The following is a 17,539-nucleotide window of genomic DNA, read 5'->3' on the forward strand; positions in this document are numbered from 1 at the left end:
GACCAGGCCCTTCTCGTCAGAGGGGCTGGCACTTGAGAAAGAGTTCAGTGAGGTTGCTGTCTGAAGGAACCTGCTGCAGTGGCCCCTCTCCCCACTCCTAGTTCTGTCAGCAGCTCCTTGCCTACCTGGGTGACCCCACTCAGGCCTAGCACTGGCCAGCTGGGCAACTGCCTTCTTCCCCTAACCAGGACTGCCCCAACCATGGCTTCAAGGTGGGCATGAAGCTAGAGGCTGTGGACTTGATGGAGCCCCGGCTCATCTGTGTGGCCACTGTGAAGCGGGTGGTGCATCGGCTCCTTAGCATTCACTTTGATGGCTGGGACAACGAGTACGACCAGTGGGTAGACTGCGAATCCCCGGACATCTACCCTGTGGGCTGGTGTGAGCTCACCGGCTACCAGCTCCAGCCTCCGGTGTCTGCAGGTCAGGTGCGGGGGGGGCAGCGTGAGAACTCCTGGATTTTCTTCACCTGTCTTTTCTTTGCTGCCAGCTGCTCCTCCCCATGCCCAGCATAGTTCTCTGGCATGAGACTGAGAAGTCCCCAGGTTTCTTTAGGCCACTGCTTCTCAACCTTCCTAATGCTGCAACCCTTTAATTCAGTTCCTCATGTAGTGATGATCCCCAAGCATAAAATTATTTTTGTTACATCATAACTCTGATTTTGCTACCATTATAAACTGTAATGTAAACATTATTTTCCATGATCTTAGGTGGCCCTTATGAAAGAGCCATTCAACACCATAGGGCCACAGCCTCAGGCTCAGAACCACTGCTCTAAGCAAAGTGTGTGCTCCCCTTTCGTGCCCCCCCACCTTCGTCTCCCTCTCCTCTGTCCTGTAGAACACCTTTCTTCAGCTTACTCTGCCCTAGGTCTGGGTCCTTGAGCAGCTCTGGTGACAAGAGGGGGATGGGGTAATTGTTCTCCAACCCCTCCCACTCTTAGTGGCCAACTCTGGCTTCTCTATTTGGAGTTCCCCATACATGAGGACCAAGGGTCTTTTAGGAGGTTTCCTGTACCCTTCCAGAACTTATCTCTTTTGTTCTTTCAAACATTAGAACCAAACACACCTCTGAAGGGCAAAGAGACCACAAAGAAGAAAAAGAAGCAATTTGGGAAGAAAAGTAAGTGAAGCCCCAAAAGGCCAGTGCTGGCTTCTGGGTGCTGCCGTGCATAGGTCTATATGGTGGTTCCACCGTTCCTCTTTCTGGAACTTGCCCCAGGGTACCTTGTGCCTTAGGGGATTAGAACACATTCAGGAATGGGGTGTGTACTGAGGAAAAAGGAGATTGGAGGGGGTAAAGCTGGGAGGAGGGGGCAGTTCCTATCCCTGCTGCTGCTTGTCCCAAGTACCTGTCACTGGGTTGTGAAGAAAGACAGCTAGAAAAAGGAGCCCTGTGTCCAAGGCTCTCTTCCCTCACGCCCTCCTGGAGCAGCTAAGTGGGGCAGACTCCATCTAGCTGTCCAGAGGGAGCCACCCTCAGTAGATCATGGGGCTGCAAGAGGAGGGGACAGAAGGGCAGGTGACAAAGCCATCCTCTACTGTGGACTGTAAAAGCTGGTTCCACACATGGCCACCAGGCAGAGGAAGACAAAGCCAAAGCAGGGCCTAGGTCACTGGGCAGGAGTGACCTCTGGATAGAGACTGTGCTGTTCAAAGTGGGACCTGATTGTGCCGTTGTTACAATCAAATCAAACGTCAGAAACCTAGCCAGGCAGTGGTGGTGCACACTTTTATTCCCAGCACTCAGAGGCTGAGGCAGGTGTATCTCCTTAGTTCAAGGCCAACCTGGTCTACAGAGTGAGTTTAAGACAGTCAGGGCTACACAGAGAAACCCGTTCTCAAAAAAGAAAGAAAACTAGCAGCCACAACATCTTTGACCTCAGGCACCTGACCAATAAAAGGGATATTTACCTTGTGCCCCACTGCCTGCTAGCACCAATGCTGGGTTTGTTTTGTTTTCATTCACAGGGAAAAGGGTCCCATCAGCCAAGACTCGACCCGTCAGACAGGGCTCCAAGAAGCCCTTACTGGAGGATGACCTGCAGTCCTTGGGGGTCTCATCGGAGCCTGTTTCTGATGACAGTAAGAGCGGCTGGGCTGAGCTGAGGCAGGGCCAGGCTGTTCCATTCTGAGATGTGGCCTCTTTGTTCTTCCACCTGGGCACAAAAGAATAGAGTTGAGTTTGAAGGGGATTTTCCAGGCACCAAACTTCTGGAACTAGAAGGCCTCCTAAACACCCAACCAATGTAACTGGACAGAACCTCTCCAACCAGTGTTCTGGCTCCTGCCTCCTCCCCACCTCTAACTGCCCACATGCTCACTCGGGTGGCAGGTTGGCAGGAGCAGATTTCTGGCAGTCTCCCTGGCTAGGTTATGCCTGGGGCCTTTTTTTTTTTCTCTCCTGAACTCTTATTCGTGTACATTGGGATTGCTCAAGTAGACTACAGCACACATGTGGCCATCAGAGGGCGGTGTGCAGGAGTCGGTTCTGCCACATCGTATGGGTCTCAGGGATCAACCTCAGGTTGTCGGCTTGGCTGCAAGTTCTGTTATCTGTTGAGTTACCTCACTGGCTATGCCTGCAGTCGTGGGCCTTCTCTTGTTGCTGCTTCTGGGAGGGTGAGGAGGAGAGTGGGGTGGTCACTTAGGCTCCCTGCTAGCCCCAAAGCACCACCTCCCCCCACACCCCAGGAAAACAGCTCCCTTACTAGCCTGTCATCCCACCCCAGGCTGTCAGACCTTCACACACTCATTGTCTGCTCCCCACTACCCTCCCTGTCCCCAGTCATTGCTGTGTGTGTGAAGGAGGAGCACCAGGACATCTCCTCGCCTGACCGGTCACCCAGTCCACAGCTGCCTCTCCCCATTGAGAGCATCAAGCAGGAGAGGGACAACTGAGCCATCCCTAGTGCCAGTCTGGAGGCCTGGCTTCACTGCTGCACACTGAATGGACAGCCTGGTCTTCTAGGCCCACCTCTGCCCACTGGCCAGGCTTGTGGGCTGGGCAGCTCGAGGTCTAAGCTGGTCTGTTCACTGCATCCTCAGCACACTGGAAAACTGGACTGCCCCCACGTGTTCACCCAGGGAAGTGGAGGAAGTAATGTTACAGAGCAGCCGTGAGCCGGCAGCCCTGGTGGGCTCTGGGTGGGAATGAGGCCACCTCTGCCTAAGACAGCTTGAGGACCTCCTGCTTCCTGGGGTGCCCTGCCCTGCCTAGCACCCTGAGGCCCTGCTGTGGCAGGAAATGGAGGAGTGAACGTGTGAATGGCCTTGACCTCAGGGTTGACAGGAACACTGACTTCCTTTCTTAAGCAATTACTTAGGGACCTTGGGCCAGGCTACTTGCTGCTAAGTACAGGATCCTACAGTGACTTGCCCCTAGGGATCCTGCTTCTCGAGAGCCTGGCTGGGGTTGGACCTAGCATTTCCATTTCCCTGCCTTGGTCAGCCACGTCACTGCTCAGCTCGCATCTTTACCTCAAGTTTGAGCTTTTGTTTTTCCCAGTCACACTTTTTGTTGTGGGTTTTCTTGTTTTGGCTTTGTTGTTTTTGGAGACAGAATCTTTCTATGTAGACCAGGTTGGCCTCTGACTCAGAGATCTCCCTGCCTCTGTCTCCTGAGTGCTAGGGTTAAAGGAGTGCACCCTGCCCCAGTTAAGCACTCTTGAAACTGGTCATCTAGCCCTCCGGTAACATCCGGGAAACCAGTGGGGCTCCTGCAGTCGGCCGTTTCTGTTTCTCTGTGTTTTGGAGAAGCAGTGTGGCCATGGCTCCGTGTCCTGTCGTGGCTGTGCTGTGTTGCACAGCCGCCTTTTGTGCTGGTCAGTCTGCACCGTCATCCTGACATGTGCTCCCGGGCTTTGCTCAAGACCTAGGCTGGGTTCATCCCTGAGGTGGCATGTGAGTGACCAGTCTGTACAGACTGGGAAGGTCAGGAGAGAACTCAGTCCTGACAGAGCCTACCCTGTGCAGAACCTAGGTGAGAGAGGCGTTTGCCACAGCCTGATTTCCTCAAAGGGTAAATAGGTCTGGAAGTAGATGGAAGACCACAGCAAAAGGCAGGTTCAGTTCCCAGTACCCACTCATAAGCACCTGTAACTTGAGCTCCAGGGGGACCTGCACCTGTCGTTTCCATGGGTACAATGTATAATTTATGTAGATGTACATATAAACGTGTAATTAAAAATAAAATCTTTCAAAAAGAAATATGAGTGGGCATCAGGTGCAGGAGAGGATGCTGGGAGGAAGATGACTTGAGTGCCTGTATGTGTCAGCATGAGACCCCGACAAAAGGGTGGATGCTTGGCCTTCATTCCAGCTCTGGCCTGGCCTTTTCACGGATGAGCAGAGGGAGCTGTGGTGATCATTGCTGGAACTTGAGAGCCTGGGCTGACTAGACCTTAGGCTTGCTTGACTCCAGGCCTTTTTTTTTTCCTTTATTTATTTAGCTTTATTTTATGTGCATTAGTCTGACTATGCCAGATCAATTGAAACTGGACAGTTGTGAGCCGCCATGTGGGTGCTGGGAATTGAACCTGGGTCCTCTGGAAGAGCAGCTAGTGTTGTTAACTGCTGAGCCATCTCTTGTTATTCTATTAAAACAACAAAAACAGGGTCTTATGTAGCCCAGGCTGACCTTAACTTCTAACCTTTCACCTGAGTGCTGGGCCTGCAGATGTGTGCACCACACCTGTATGAGACAGGTCCCTTGCTGAAGTTCAACCTACATGGCCTCGTCTTAATGCCACTCTAGCATCGAGTATTGAGACAGTTGACACACAAGAGACTGCCCTCTGTCTCCACAGCAACCTCAGCTGTGTTGTCATTGGTGGTTCTGGGAGCTCACCTGTCCCTAGTTCCAAACCCGGCACAAAGTTGGAGCATTAGTGTTAGTGAGGTGCAATGCACATAACTTACGTTGCGGTTGCCAACGGGTTAGATCTGTCCAGCAGGGCAGTGGAGTGGGCGTGCGGTGTAGACCAGCAGGACAGTGGAGTGGGTATGCAGTGTAGACCAGGGCAGTGGAGTGAGTAAGTGCACTTGCCACAAAGCCAAGAACCTGAGTCTGATCCCTGGAACCCACATAGGTGAAAATGACTCCCTCGAGTTGTCCTCAGACCTTGTGCACACCAAGATACACGTACAAATAAGTGTAAGAAGTTCGTGTAAATAAAGGGTATGGTGGCTTTGAGGGGAGTATGGGGCCTCTTGGGCTATTTGATCCATTTTGATTTTACGGAGATATCTCATATAGCCCAATGTGACCTTCCACCATTTTCCCCTGCCCTCTCCAAGGACCAGGATTACATACAATCACTTGTCACCGTCCATTTCTAGTGTTGGCATCTGGGTTCTAGGCAACTCCGATGTACTGATGACCAACAGAAGGCTGGAGAAGGCAATGCCAGTGAGTGGCAACTGTGTACTTTTGCTGCTGCCCCTAGAACTAGCTCCAAGTCTGTTTCCTAAGGAGGACTTGTATCCTGCAGCTTGAGGTCTTGCTTTCCTTTGTGTGTGCGTACACTTGCATCCACCACCACCTCACCTCTGTCTCACGCACCCCCATCTCATTTGAATGCTGGTGGAAGCCAGAGGTGTTAGGTCCCCTGGAGCTGGGATTACAAACATCTGTGAGCCATTCCACATGGGTAATGGAATCAAACTCTTTCTACAAGAGCAGTAAGTGCAGAGGGCAAGCCTTGTGCAGGTCAGAGAGACCGGAAACCAGATGCAGAGTTGGCAAGGAAAACAGACTTCTGAGGGCTGAGAGCAGCTTTGTTCTTCTTGTCCTTGTTCTGCTCCAGTCTTCTGTGTTCTGTTCGACTACTCTGATGCTTTCCTTCCTCTTTCCTGAGGACTTCCTTCTACATCTTTCCTGGTGTTTGCTTCTCCCTTCTTATTTTTTCTCCTTACAGTTTATATACCCCAGCAAAATCAAGAAGTATAAGGATTTTTTTAAGTGATTACAATGACTACAAGTAAAAACCATGTTTTCCATATCCCTACATGATTAAACATTTTACATATTAGAAGTGAAAAATTAGTTGCCCCAAGAACCCGCATACATTCATGTCCAGCAGCTTGTTATAGATTAACAGAGTGTGAGCAAGCAAGGTATTTTTCTCAGCCAGTTCTTTGACTGGCAGGCTGTATTTCATGGTTACAAAGAAAGAACCAATCATTGTCTATTTAAGACTATATAAGTCTTGAATCACAAATCTAAAGTTTTATATATGAAAAACAGTACCCCCTCATCAACAGTTTTTTGTATCAGGAAGCTGAGGACAAAGGGGCACAAGGAATGGTCACCTTCGATCACCAACCCATCCTAACAAGAAAGGCGCGCCAGCCAATAGCTGGACTGCTTTGTTCTTCCCTGACAGTGACGAGTCCCTCACTCAACTCTGCCTTTCTAAACTTCAGTTAACTCAAGTTTTTCACCTCAAAGCTATTAGCAAAAACATCTTTCTTTTAACATTTAATGCTTTATTGAGGCATAACAAATATATGGAAAATTACACATGTAACATAAACAAAAACATCTTAACCAAATCTTATTAACAATTCTATATGTCTAAATTCTTTCTAAAGGTGGTTGAATCACTAATCTGGCCCACCAGCAATGCTTAGGGAAAGTCAGTCACTATTATTGTAAGTACCAGTACCACTGCCTAGTGGGGGGCTAGAGACCCCCGAGAGTTTTTCTACAGCCCATAGACAGGGATGTGGTGGACAGAAGGTGACACTCAGCTGTGCTCTGTAACAGCATGAGGTAGGTCCTCACTCAGGGCTTTGCCTTTCCACGGCTCACTCAGGTGTGGCTTTGCCAAATGCCTAGCTGTGTTCCATGAGTTCCAACATTGCCTGTTGCTCCCCTCACATGGTCCCCAACATTCAAGGACATCTCAACCTGTGACTGACAGGTGGTGGGAGGCAGAGCCAGGTCTGAGGTCAGGATAGCAAAGGGTGGAGTCAGCAGAGGTCAGTGAACAGGACTGGGATAAATAGGTGTCCAGTGAGGAAAACGGCATTACTGCATCATGCAGCAGGACCATGGGTCACTGCCCAGTTCAGGAATTACAATTCGGGACCAAGAAAAATCAGGGCTCTGGCTTCCCAGCAGCTTGGGGCCCAGACCTCCCTCCCACCTAAGGGCCCACCTTGTCTGTTCATTGATGTCTTCTGTTGCTAGGGCTTCTCCTGGCACTGAACCTGGAGGTTGGCGTCCTCTTGGCCTTCCTGGCAGTCCAGCCTGGGCAAACTTCAAAGACAGTAGCTGCAGCTTTCACCTTCTGGCCACGGACACTGGGAGGGGTGGCACAGGTGGCCCCTACCCGCAGGTTCAGCCCAATGAGCCACCTGAGGAAGAAAGAGAGATGGGGAGCTCACTGTGGGCGGCATGCACAGGTGAGAGATTTCCCGAGGAGTATGAGGAGGGGCCAGGAGCTCTGAGGCAGGGCACAAAAGACAGTCTCCACGGAGAGTTCTGGCTGGGTGGCTCGCCTCCAAGTCACTTTAAGCCTCTGATCCCTTCTGCATAAAAAGAGAAACAGTAGCAGTGCTTACCTTGAGCCAGACATTAGACTGACACCTGCTAACGGTACTGAATTCTCCAGCAGCCATGGTCCTGTGGATTAGACTGCTCGTCCTTTTCAGAGATGAGCAAAGGGAGGTTATGGAACGTATTACATCAGAGCCTGGGCTGACCGGCCCTTAGGCTTGCTTGACCCCAGACTTGTTATTCTACTAAAACAACAAAAACAGCGACACCGGGTCTCATATAGCCCAGACGGACGTCAACTTCTGATCTGGTCTCCACCTCCTGAGTGCTGGGGTCACAGATGTGGGCACACACCTGGTACTTATAAAACAGGGACACCGGGTCTCATATAGCCCAGACAGACGTCAACTTCTGATCTGGTCTCCACCTCCTGAGTGCTGGGGTCACAGATGTGGGCACACACCTGGTACTTATAAAACAGGGACACCGGGTCTCATATAGCCCAGACAGACGTCAACTTCTGATCTGGTCTCCACCTCCTGAGTGCTGGGGTCACAGATGTGGGCACACACCTGGTACTTATAAAGACTGAACCCTGGACTTCGTGCTAGGTAAGCAATCTACCAACTGGGCTCTGTCCCCAGCCTTTGTTTTTATTTAATCCAGGCTGATCTCAAACTCCTGATCCTCCTGCCTCCACTTCCCAAGTGCTGGGATTACAGCCATGGTCACCAGCCCAGCTTTTGGTTGCTTTTTTTATGTCATCGTGCCAAATACACATATGTATTTTTTTTGGTCCCAGCTCACCAAGAGAGGATGACATCCCAACTTTATGGAGGAGTCAAAAAAGCTCAGTCCAGGGGGCTGGAGAGATGGCTCAGAGGTTAAGAGCACTGACTGCTCTTCCAGAGGTCCTGAGTTCAATTCCCAGCAACCACATGGTGGCTCAGAGCCATCTATAATGAGATCTGGTGCCCTATTCTGACCTGCAGGCATACATGGAAGGAATGTTGTATACATAATAAATAAATAAATCTTTTAAAAAAAAAAAAAGCTCAGTCCACCTGTATCACTGAATTCTCTTCAGCTTGACTCAAATGACCCACCGAGGAAGAAGGGGCCTCGGTTTGGGAATTGCCTCCTCCAGACTGGCCTGTAGACATGTCTATGAGGCATTATCCTGATTAATAATTGAGGTAGGAGGGCCCAGTTCACTGTAGACAGTGCCCACCTAGGAAGGTGGTCCTGGCTTGTATGGGAAAGCAAAGTAAGCAAGCCAGCCAGCAGTCTCCCCGCCTGGCTCCCCCTCAGTGCAGCTCCTGCCCTGAGCTCCTGCCCTGGCTGCCCTTGATAAACTATATAATCTGTAAGCTAAGCCCAAACCAAGTTGCTTTTTTGATTTTTTTTTTCTGTTTTTTGCTTGTTTTTGGTTTTACTTTTTCTCCTTTTTTGAGACAGGGTTTCTCTGTGTTGCTTTGGAGCCTATCCTGGAATTCGCTCTGCAGCCCCGGCAGGCCTCAGACTCACAGAGATCAGCCTGCCTCTGCCTCCTGAGTGCTGGAATTAAAGGCGTGCGCCACCACCATCTGGCTTGTTTTTGGTTTTTTAAGACAGGGTTTCTCTATTTAGCCCTGGCTGTCCTCTTGCTCTGTAGACTGAGCTGGCTTCCAACTCAGATCCACCTGCCTCTGCCTCCCAAGTGCTGAGATTTTAAGGCCTGCACCACCGCCACCTGACTGTTTTGCGATAGGATCTCACTATATAGCCCTAGCTGGCCTGGTCTGTATCAATCAGGCTGGCCTCCATCTCACAAAGGTCTGCCTGCTTCTACATCTTGACCGCTGGGACTAAAGGTTGTTGCCACCATGCCAGGCCACACCGGTTGTTTTTTTGGTCACAGCGTTTATCAGAGCACCAGAGAGCTAACACCATCCTAGGTACTTAGGAATAGCAATGACTTGGCAAGAGTGCCTTCATGCTTGGCTCTGAGAAACCTCACAGCCACCTTAAGCTGGCTGGTGGCGCACAGCCACGGCACCTCCAGGGAGCTAGCTGGACTTGATGCCAGCAGTTGCTATACCTCTGTGGGGGGCTCTGGTGGGGGGTGACTACCTGTGGAGCGGGAGCAGTTGGCAGTCACAGTGGAAGGGATTGCCACTGAGGTCGATGAGCTCCAGCCCGCTGAGCCACGGCAGCGCAGGCAAGGACTGAAGTTGGTTCTTCTGCAGGTACAGATTCCGGAGCCCTGTTCCCAGGCCCGAGAAGGCCCTGGGAGAAATCTGCAAAGAAATGCCAATTCCCGTTGTGTGCCCCTGCCAGGCGGGCTGCCCCAGGTCTGCAGGGGAGGTCCATCCTCTCCAGCAGAGAGATGGAAGGCCCAAAGTGGTCCACGTGGGAAGGGCTGTTAATACCCAGCGTGATCTCATTCCAAGTCACACAATGCCTAGCTTCTGTCAGGCCTGAACCCCACCCTTATCTCCATGCCACTTAGGGACTCTCCACAGCAGTAACTGCGCAGACTCAAGTTCTTCCATGTCCTTCTACAGGCCTCTAGCTGCCCCTGGCCTGACACCCACACCTGAACTCCCTAAGGGTTTAGGGGAATGTTTGATTTATCTTAGGGTTTTCATGCCTTGCCTAAAATGCTTGCCGAAGGAATGTACTCCTATGGCCTGTGCTTCCGCCTGCCCTTCGCCCAGCACCCACCTGCTCCAGGCCACTGCTGTTCAGGAAGAGCTGCCGCAGCGACCGCCCCACAGGCTGAAAGGCCCCATCTTGCAGAGCCCTGAATGGGTTCCCCGAGAGCTGCAGCTCTGTGAGTGCTGGCAGCCCCTCCAGGGCGCCTGTGGGCACCTCTCGCAGCTGATTCCTGTCAAGATGCAGCTTCTCCAGCTCCCGAGCTGGCCCCAGCGCCCCAGGTGAAACCTGGGTGATGTGGTTTCCACTCAGGTAAAGGCAACGCAAAGCCCGCGCTCCTGCCAGGTCCCCAGGCGCCAGGCGGTCCACCGCGTTGTCCTGGAGGTGTAGCGAGAAAAGGCTGGGTAGGGCGCGCAGAGCAGCCCCCGGGACCCTCAGGAAGCGGTTGTGCTCCAGGTACAGGTAGGCGAGGTGGGGGGCCCCTTCGAGGGCTGCGGCGCTCAGGCCCGAGAGCTGGTTGTCTGAGAGGTAGAGGTAGACCAGGCGCTCCAGGCCCGCCAAGGCGCCGGGCTCCAGCTCCGCGATGCCGCAGTGCTGCAAGTGCAGCGACACCAGGTGGCGCAGGCCCGGGAAGGCGGCGCGGGGCACCGAGGGGAAGTGGTTGCGCCTAAGGTCCAGGAGCTGGGTGTCGTTGGGGAAGCCGCGGGGCACAGCCCGCAGGCCGCGGCCGTCGCAAGCGCTGTGCCGCGTCTCCCCGACGCACACGCAGGCCGGAGGGCAGGGCGTGGCCGTCGCGGCCTCCTGGTGCGGGGAGCGCGGAGGGGCTCGGGGACCGGCGTCGACCTCGACCTCATCCTCGTCCTCCGCCGCATCCCCGGGGCAGCGCAGGTCTGCAGGCCGCAACGAATCCAGGGCCTCGCCTCGCAACCTCCGCGGCCCCCGGCACGCGCCGTCCGAGCGCACGCGGGCGCGCACCAGCCACTCGAGCAGGGGTCGCGCGTGGCAGGCGCACCACAGCGGGTTGCCGTGCAGCCGCAGCCGGCGTAGCTGGCCCGGGCCCTGCAGCGGGGGCAGGCTGCTCAGCTGGTTCCCGCGGAGGTCGAGGGTGTGCAGGCGCGGGCAGTGGGCGAAGGCCCGGGGCCCCAGAGCCTGCAGGGCCCCGTGGTCCAGAGCCAGCTCGCGCAGGCCGGGCAGCGCCAGGCCGTCCTCCTCACCCGTGTAGGTGAGCGGGTTGTGGCCCAGCTCCAGACGCGCCAGGCTGCGGGCCATGGACAGGGCGGCCCCGGGCAGGGCCTGCAGCTCGTTGTGGTGCAGGCTGAGGCGACGCAGAGCGGGCAGACCCGCCAGGGCCTCGGGGGCCAGCACGCTGAGCGCATTGTGGGACAGCTGCAGCCAGCGAGTGCGCAGCAGCCCCTGGAAGGCCATGGCGGGCAGGTAGACCAAGGCGTTGTTGGCCAAGTTAAGTGTGACCAGCGAGCCAAGGGCACCGAAGGTCCCCGGCCGCAGCTCCTCCAGCATGTTCTCCTCCAGCTCCAGCCGCCTCAGTGAGCCTAGCCCGTCCAGAGCCTCCTGGGGCAGCATGCTCAAGCGGTTGGAAGCCAGGTTGAGGAGGAGCAGGCGGCCCAGGCCTCGGAAAGCACCCTCGGCCACCAGCTCCACCTGGCAGTGCCGCAGGTCCAGATGTGTGAGGTAAGGCAGGTCCTGGAAGGCGGCTGGAGGGATGACCTTCAGCAGATTGCCCTGGAGGTCCAGCCTCTGGGTCAGCTGGGGACAGGAGCGGGAAAGGACACTGAGCTGCACGGGAACCTGAGCCTTGGCCTCTCCCCGTCACCTCTCTGATTCTCTTGCCACCGAGCCGCCCTCACTGTGCTCTCTTCATTCCTGTCACTGCTCTTGGCTTTCTCGCCCGTGAACTCATAACTCCATAGGGCAGAAAAGGTATTTTCTCCCGGCACACCCCCAGTTCACCCCAGAACCTGTCGCGAACGCAATATTTATAGTCACATAGATTGTAAATAAATTATATCGTTATTATTGGTTTGTTTGGTTTTGTTTTTTGAGACATGATTCTGGCTGGCCTGGAACTTGGTATGTTGACCAGGCTGGTCTTGAACTCAATGAGATCCATCCTTCCTGAGTGCTGGGATTAGAGGTGTGAGCCATTGGACTTGGCTGTTACAGGTTGTTTTTCTTCCCATTTTCTTCCCAGGCTCAAGGAGCGGGACTTGAGAAACCAGACAGTGGCAGAACCACCGGTGTGAGCCACGGCTCCTGCCACTCTTCCCCTCTTAGCACACTGCTAACCCATGCCAGTGTGACCCGTCTTAGCACACTGCTAACCCATGCCAGTGTGACCCGTCTTAGCACACTGCTAACCCATGCCAGTGTGACCCGCCTGACCTCGGGGATGGTGTTCGGCACCTCGGTGAGGTTCTGGTGGCGGCAGGTCACGTGCCGCCTGGAGTTGTCACAGACACAGGTCTGTGGGCATCGCTGGGCAGCTACGTGCCAAGCTGGGCCCAGTAGCAACACCAAAAGCAGCAGCATGAAGACAGGGGTGGAGCTCTGGGGCCTGGGAGGAGAGGGAGAGCTAATGTTCATGGGGCCTCGACCCTGGTGGGCACCAAACCCGATCCAGGACAACTAAGACCCCTGCAGGCCTTCATTCTCTGGGCCCAGAAAAGTGCCATGACTTGGGCACCTTCCCTCACCTCCCACAGGAGCAGCTTGAAATCAGCTTTGCTTTACTGAGGAGGAACTCAGATGCAGAAAATCAACCTGACTCTGCATTTCACTGGGGAGGTGCAGATGTTAAAGGACCTGAAGTCCCTGAGTGAGTCTGTCTTCTGCCCAGAGACACGCTATCATGGTAAGCAGGCAGCTCAGGCCTCTTTTGTCCTCTTGTTACCTGAGGACCACACAGTTCACTGGCCTGATACAGGGGAATGGAGGACCTGGGGTTTGGACTGCACCAGGCAAGATGTATCTGCCTTGTCCGCCCACCTTTCCACCCCTCCACCTCACAACTACAGTCACTGCCCATCCCGTCTCACGGATGGTTGTTGCCACCGTGGCTTTCCTGTCCTGCCCTGGGCTCTACCTAGCAGCCAAAAGGGAATTTTCCAGACTACAGACAGGCTCCTGATACCCCAACAGAAATCTCCCAGCATCTGTCACTTTCAGCAGTGCCTCAGGAAGGGTGTAAACGTTCTCCATCACATGCCTCGGGTGGTCTTGGCACCACTGCACAGGTCCAGCACCACCTAATTCTCTCAGCTCCTCCTTTCAATATACTTGGGCCATGTGTGAATGCCGAGCCCCTTCCCTGATGCTGGGCTGAAACCTCATCCCATGGGACTCCCCATAACTACTCCCAGGATTGTTACTGTCTGCCGTTGTCTCCTTAGTCCCAGAATTCACCCCCCTTCTCGGCGCTGGTGGCTTTCTCTAGATTCTGGCTTGAGATAAGGTAGGAAGGGGGCCCGTTAGGCTGATTTCCTGAAGAGACAAAGGTCCAGGACATAGACGGCTGCCATGGATCTCTCTTCACCTGGCCCCAAAAGACTAACCCACAGGACTGCACCAGAACAGCTATATCCCCCTTTCTTCTTTAGGGGCCACTTGTGGAGAACCTCAGGTATAAGGAAGATCCTGTGGCCTACCCCCAGCTCCTCAGAGGCACAAAAGAATACGAGATCATCTATGGCCACCTAGGTCATCTATGACTCCCTTGCACCCTCAGGGCCCCAAAACTCACCCCTCCATGCCGACTGGAACTGCCAGCCCTGTCTGGAGGCCCTGCACAAGGGAAAGACCAGGACAGTCCCCGACTGGATGCCAGCACTCCCCCCTCCCTTGCCCATAGGCTTGGCAGCAGGGACAGAGCTGAATGGGAAGCATTGTTGGCAGCCTGGCCGAGCTGGGGCTTCCCCAGGCTGTGGGCAGGGGGTGGGAGCTGGGCTGGAGTTACAGGCTGCCTGTCCATCACAGACCTAACAACATGGTCAGGGCCTGAGTCCTTGGACTGGTGGGGGTGGGTGGGAGGTCTGGAGGAGCCTGCGGGTGGCTCAGTATCCCTGGGCTCCTGCAGAGTCTGTGGGAGCCAGGAAGAGCTCAACAGCTGGAAGTAAGAACTAGCTCACCAGGTTGCAGCAGGGGTTAAGATAGGGAACCTGGACCCCAGGCAGGTGCTCAGGAACCCTTAACTCCTTCCTGTCCGTGCCTGCACTCACACACACTGAAGCTGCACACTTTCCTTTCTGCTTCCCCAGCAGGTTACTGAGGATTATCCAAATGGATGTCTAGAGTCTGTTCATAGTTTTAAACCGTAGTTTTAAACCGTTATAGGGTATTGTATTCTATAAACAAACCTAAGACCTATCCGGTCAGTGGTGTCTGCCTATATCCCAGCACTCAGGAGGCTGAGCCAGAAGGATCATAACTTCAGGCCAGCATAAACTACATAGCAAGACTGCCCCACCCCCAAAGGACCAGACTTACTGGTTCATCTGAGATAGTTTAAGGTTTTCGGTTTTCTTTACTTTTTACATTTGTGCTTAACCTGTGTGTGTGCATTGCACAGTACGCATGCCTGGCACCCACTGAGGGCAGAAAAGGCACCAGACCCCCTGAACCTCCATGTGCTAGGAACTGAACCCAGGTCCTCTACAAGAGCAGCCTGTGCTCTCAGCCCATGAGCCACCTGTCCAGCCCTGTCTTACTTTTATCATCCCCTGCCTTTCTGTAAAATGTGGTTAGCAATAGATGTAGGAATTTAAGCCCAGCCTCAGCTACACAGCAAATTAGAGGCCAACCTGAAATAACTGAAACCCTTGAAAATAAAAGGAAAGCTGGGTAGTGGTGGCACACGCCTTTAATCCCAGCAGTGGGGAGGCAGAGGCAGGCGGATCTCTGAGTTTGAGGTCAGCCTGGCCAAGTTTCAGGACAGCTAGGGCTACACAGAGAAACCCTGTCTCGAAAAGCCAAAAAACAAAACAAAAATATCTGCATCAACAGTGCATCTGGATCATATCACTCATATCTTTAAGACCCACATTTCTGTTGGCTTTTTAGCTTTCGTTTTACAGTGTGCTTGGCTTTTTGAGACGGTATTATGTAACCCTCCCTGGCTGGGTCCACACTTGCTGTGCACCTAGGACTACCCTTGCGGGTGTATGCCACCATTGAGTTTAGCTAACTTACATATAGCTGTTTTGGTTTTTTGTTTGTTTTGGTTTTTGGCTAATTTACACATAGCTGTTGGCTTTTTGTTTTTGTCTGTGCCCAAGACAGGGTTTCTTTTATTGGTTTTTTTGAGATATGGTTTTCCTCTGTAGCTTTGGAGCCTGTCCTGGAACTAGCTCTTGTAGACCAGGCTGGCTTCGAACTCAGAGATCCGCCTGCCTCTACCTCCCGAGTGCTGTGATTAAAGGCGTGCACCACCACTACCAGGCTCAAGACAGGGTTTCTCTGTGCAACCCAATCTTTCTTGAACTCACTGTGCAGACCAGGCTGGCCTTAAACTTGCACATATGCGAACAAGAGTTTTAGACATTCTATTCAGTTGCGTTTATTTCTTATTTAACTGTTCTGGCTGGGACTTGTAGCATTACCAAGTTGAATGTAAATAGTCGTTTTTATTTTGTAATAATTTGCCCCCCCCAACAGATTTTTCATTCAACCCTTCATGTAGCCTGTGCTGTTCAGGAGCCCATGGAGGTCAGAAGAATGTGTGGAATCTCCTGGAACTCGAGTTACAGGTTCTTGTGAGCGCCAAGTGGGTGCTGAACTTGGACCCTCTGCAAGAGCAGCATATATTCTCAGTCACGAGCCACATCTCTGGCCCAAACACAATTTTATGATTGGTTTTTAGTGTTGGGAGCTGTAGGAGGCACAGAAGTTCTTGTGTTTTGTTGTTTTGTTTTTTGAGACAAGGTTTCTCTGTGTAGCTTTGGAGCCTATCCTGGCACTCGTTTTGTAGACCTGGCTGGCCTTGAACTCAAAGAGACCCGCCCACCTCTGTTTCCTAAGTGCTGGCTGCCCAGTCCCCCCCTTTGTTTTTAATGTACATCTATCTTAAATTATCTGTGTATGGGGTATATATATACACACACACACACACACACACACACACACACCCCATACATGAATGCTGATTCCCACAGAGGCCAGAGGATCTAATGATCCTCTGAGCTGGAGTTACAGGCAGTTGTGTGCCACCCAGTGTGGGCGCAGAGAACTGAACTCAGGGCCTCTTGTAAGAGCAGTATACAGTATACACACTTAGCCACTGAACCATCTTTCAGCTCATTTTGTTTTGAGACAAGTTTCAAATGTAGTCCTGGCTGGCCTGGGAGTCACTATGTAAGCCAGGCTGGCCTTGAATTCAAGTGATTTTTCTCTGCCTTCTACATGTTTTTTGAGATAAAAATCTCACTATGCAGTTTGGCGCCAAATTTTCAGATTTATTTACTTTATATGTATGATTGTTTTGCCAGCATGTCTATCTGCACCATGGTCTCTGAGAGGTCAGAAGAGGGCATCAGATATCCTAGAGCAGGAGTTATAGATGGTTGTGAATGGTCATGTGGGTGCAAAGAAGTGAATCAAGTCCTTTGCAAGAATGGCAAGTGCTCTCAACCACTGAGCCAACTCTCTAGCCTTGGCTTCATATTTTCAATCCTCCTGCCTCAGCTTCCTAAATGTCAGAATACTTGACAAACCTTACATTGGTTATGGTTGTATGACCTTCCCAGCTTTGAGATAGGGTTTTATGTAGCCCAGGCTTGCCTTGAACAATATGCAACTCAGAGGAGCCTTTATTTTAATCCTCCTGCCTCCTCCCGGGTGTTAAAATGCTGGGATTACAAGCATGTGGCAATGTAATAGTTTGTGCCATCATCTTTTTTTTTCTTGTTTGAACAGGGTTTCTCTGTGTAGCTCTGGCTGTCGGGGAACCTGCTGACCCTGAACTCGGAAATCTACCTGCTTCTGTGTCCTGATCTCTGGGATTAAAAGCATTCCCTGCCGACCCCCGGAGACAGGGTTTCTCTGCAACTTTGGAACTTGTCCTGGAACTAGCTCTTTAGACCAGGCTGACCTCGAACTCCGAGAGTCCTCTGCCTCCTAAATTCTGGGATTAAAGGTGTGCACCACCAATGCCCGGCTTTCACGTTTTAAAACTTTTAATGTATTGTGTATATGAGCATAGGAACATGTATGTGGGAACTGGAAGACAAATTGCAGGAATAGGTTTTCTCCTCCCACTACATGGGCCTAAATTCAGGAGTCAGGTTTGGAGGTAAATGTCTTTATCTGTTGAGCCACCTCACCAGCCTCTTAATTTTAATGTATGTGTATTAAAATGCTAATGTATAATTTTCACACTTTGGGGTGGATG

The 17,539-nt window shown here is 52.5% G+C and overlaps 2 protein-coding genes across 4 annotated transcripts in view; one reads left to right on the forward strand and one right to left on the reverse strand.

Annotated features, from left to right (window-relative positions):
* The window catches only part of L3mbtl2 (L3MBTL histone methyl-lysine binding protein 2), a 20,352-nt gene extending 16,097 nt beyond the window's left edge, over window positions 1-4,255 (forward strand). Inside the window, exons 14-17 of one of the 2 annotated variants that reach the window (XM_057791566.1) lie at window positions 189-423; window positions 1,057-1,122; window positions 1,971-2,093; window positions 2,849-4,255. In XM_057791566.1, the coding sequence (XP_057647549.1) occupies window positions 189-423; window positions 1,057-1,122; window positions 1,971-2,093; window positions 2,849-2,949 (525 nt within the window). In that variant the 3' untranslated portion in view covers window positions 2,950-4,255. Of the gene's footprint in view, window positions 1-188; window positions 424-1,056; window positions 1,123-1,970; window positions 2,094-2,787 lie in introns of both variants that reach the window. The other variant, XM_057791565.1, reaches the window with a different exon arrangement.
* Window positions 1,200-13,955, reverse strand: Chadl (chondroadherin like). Of its 2 annotated transcripts, XM_057791563.1 has the most exons (6): window positions 13,898-13,955; window positions 12,541-12,712; window positions 10,210-11,904; window positions 9,616-9,782; window positions 7,163-7,361; window positions 1,200-2,158 (listed from the first exon to the last, which is right to left on the reverse strand). In XM_057791563.1, exons 1-5 carry the CDS (start codon window positions 13,903-13,905, stop codon window positions 7,172-7,174), a joined length of 2,232 nt encoding a protein of 743 aa, XP_057647546.1. In that variant the 5' UTR covers window positions 13,906-13,955; the 3' UTR covers window positions 1,200-2,158; window positions 7,163-7,171. The 2 variants fall into 2 exon arrangements, with proteins under 2 accessions (XP_057647546.1, XP_057647545.1); XM_057791562.1 differs by lacking the exon at window positions 1,200-2,158 and having other exon boundaries at window positions 6,241-7,361.
* Window positions 13,956-17,539: the final 3,584 nt, after the last annotated feature.

The sequence above is a fragment of the Chionomys nivalis genome, chromosome 17 (genome assembly GCF_950005125.1).
Source record: "Chionomys nivalis chromosome 17, mChiNiv1.1, whole genome shotgun sequence".
NCBI classification, from domain to species: Eukaryota; Metazoa; Chordata; class Mammalia; order Rodentia; family Cricetidae; genus Chionomys; species Chionomys nivalis.